The 1,814-nt window shown below is 50.2% G+C and overlaps 1 protein-coding gene across 1 annotated transcript in view; it reads right to left on the minus strand.

Annotated features, from left to right (window-relative positions):
- The window catches only part of LSM2 (LSM2 homolog, U6 small nuclear RNA associated (S. cerevisiae)), an 8,330-nt gene extending 6,522 nt beyond the window's left edge, over window positions 1–1,808 (minus strand). Inside the window, exons 1-2 of the mRNA XM_011944735.1 lie at window positions 1,720–1,808; window positions 1,040–1,107 (exon numbers count right to left, since the gene is read on the minus strand). Coding sequence (XP_011800125.1) covers window positions 1,040–1,107; window positions 1,720–1,722 — 71 coding nt within the window. The 5' untranslated portion in view covers window positions 1,723–1,808. The remainder of the gene's footprint in view (window positions 1–1,039; window positions 1,108–1,719) is intronic.
- Window positions 1,809–1,814: the final 6 nt, after the last annotated feature.

Here is a 1,814-nt window from a genome sequence, read left to right on the forward strand (position 1 = left end):
GAGACCATCCTGGCTAACATGGTGAAACCCCGTCTCTACTAAAAATACAAAAATTAGCCAGGCGTGGTGGCAGGCGCCTGTAGTTCCAGCTGCTGGGGAGGCTGAGGCAGGAGAATGGCATGAACCCTGGAGGCAGAGCTTGCAGTGAGCCGAGATCACGCCACTGCACTCCAGCCTGGGCAACAGAGCGAGACTCCATCTCAAAAAAAAAAGAAAAAAGAGAAAAGCTGGACATAATCATATTTCTGTTCTGTATCACTTACTAGTTTTGTAGACTTGAACAAGTGGTATAGCTGATCTAAGCCTCAGTTTCTTCATATGTATAAGAGCAACAGTATATATTACTTAGGAGTGTTTGAGAAATCAATCAATAAATGTATTCAGAATAGTGCTTAGTCAATAGGTCTTCAGATATTATTTTTCTTTCCTTAAGCACCTATCATACAACTGGCCTATACTAGGTATTAGATACACAGTAGCGTATCTAATACATAGGTTTCACCATGTTGGCCAGGCTGGTCTCAATCTCTTAACCTCATGATCCACCCACCTCAGCCTCCCAAAGTGCTGGGATTACAGGCATGAGCCACTGTGCCCAGACTATGGCCTGTTCTGTTTTTTTGTTTGTTTTATTTTTTTGAGACGGAGTCTCGCTCTGGTCGCCCAGGCTGGAGTGCAGTGGTGCCATCTTGGCTCACTGCAAGCTCCGCCTCCTGGGTTCACGCCATTCTCCTGCCTCAGCCTCCTGAGTAGCTGGGGACTACAGGCGCCTGCCACCACGCCTGGCTAATTTTTTGTATTTTTAGTAGAGATGGGGTTTCACCGTGTTAGCCAGGATGGTCCTGATCTCTTGACCTCGTGATCCGCCCACCTCAGCCTCCCAAAGTGCTGGGATTACAGGCGTGAGCCACCGCGCCCGGCCATTTATTTCTTCTGTACATCTTCCACCTCACCCAGCCCTGAAATATTTCTCAAATTAAAGAGATTCCAGGGCCCTGGGCACACCCACCCCCAACAGACTTTTCGAACAGGTACCTACCTCAGGTCATTCTTGAGTTCCACCACCACATCCTTGCCCACAAGGGACTTGAAAAAAGAATAGAAGAGCTATTGGGAGAGAGGGGGAAAACCATCATGTGGGAAGGAACATGGTAGGGAGGAGTGTCCCTTGACAGTATTACCAAATACCGGTATTGTGAACCCCATTGCATCCCTGACAGTTCTCAAAATTTCACAGGAAAGAATAATTGGTTGACAGAGGTGAAAGGCTGGAGCCCAAATTATTCTGCACACCGCATTGAGCCCATCACTTAAAGTCCCAGAGAGGCTCTGCCCTGCATACCTCGGCTTCCCCAGTGTGCTCTCTCAATCGACCACCTTTCTCGGGTACCTGCCCACTCCTTTCAATGAATTACAGAAAACATCCCACCCGCACCCTGCCGAAGCTTGCCTGGCAGAGAAGTGCTCTAAGGTCTAACTTTTCCGTCTCCCGCTGTCCCCACTGAATCTCTCTCAGGGTTGGGGGTTTTTTCCTCCTCATGGAAAAAAAAAAATCCCATTTGCTCTCAGGTGTCTCTTCAACGAACTTGAGGAACAGGACTAACGATGAAGATAAAAACTCCGGACCTAACTCCAGCCTAGGGGAACAAAGGCCAGAACCCCCTGCCCCAACTGTCCGAGATCCCCGAGGGCGCCCCCTTTTGACGTCACGGTACCCACCATGGTGCTGGCGCAGCGGGCAGCGTGCCGGAGCGGCAAGAGAGCCGGATGCTGCGAGCAGGTCTGGGGGAACCGAAGCGCGAGCCCGCGCGTGG

The sequence above is a fragment of the Colobus angolensis genome, unplaced genomic scaffold (genome assembly GCF_000951035.1).
Source record: "Colobus angolensis palliatus isolate OR3802 unplaced genomic scaffold, Cang.pa_1.0 Scaffold236, whole genome shotgun sequence".
NCBI classification, from domain to species: domain Eukaryota; kingdom Metazoa; phylum Chordata; class Mammalia; order Primates; family Cercopithecidae; genus Colobus; species Colobus angolensis.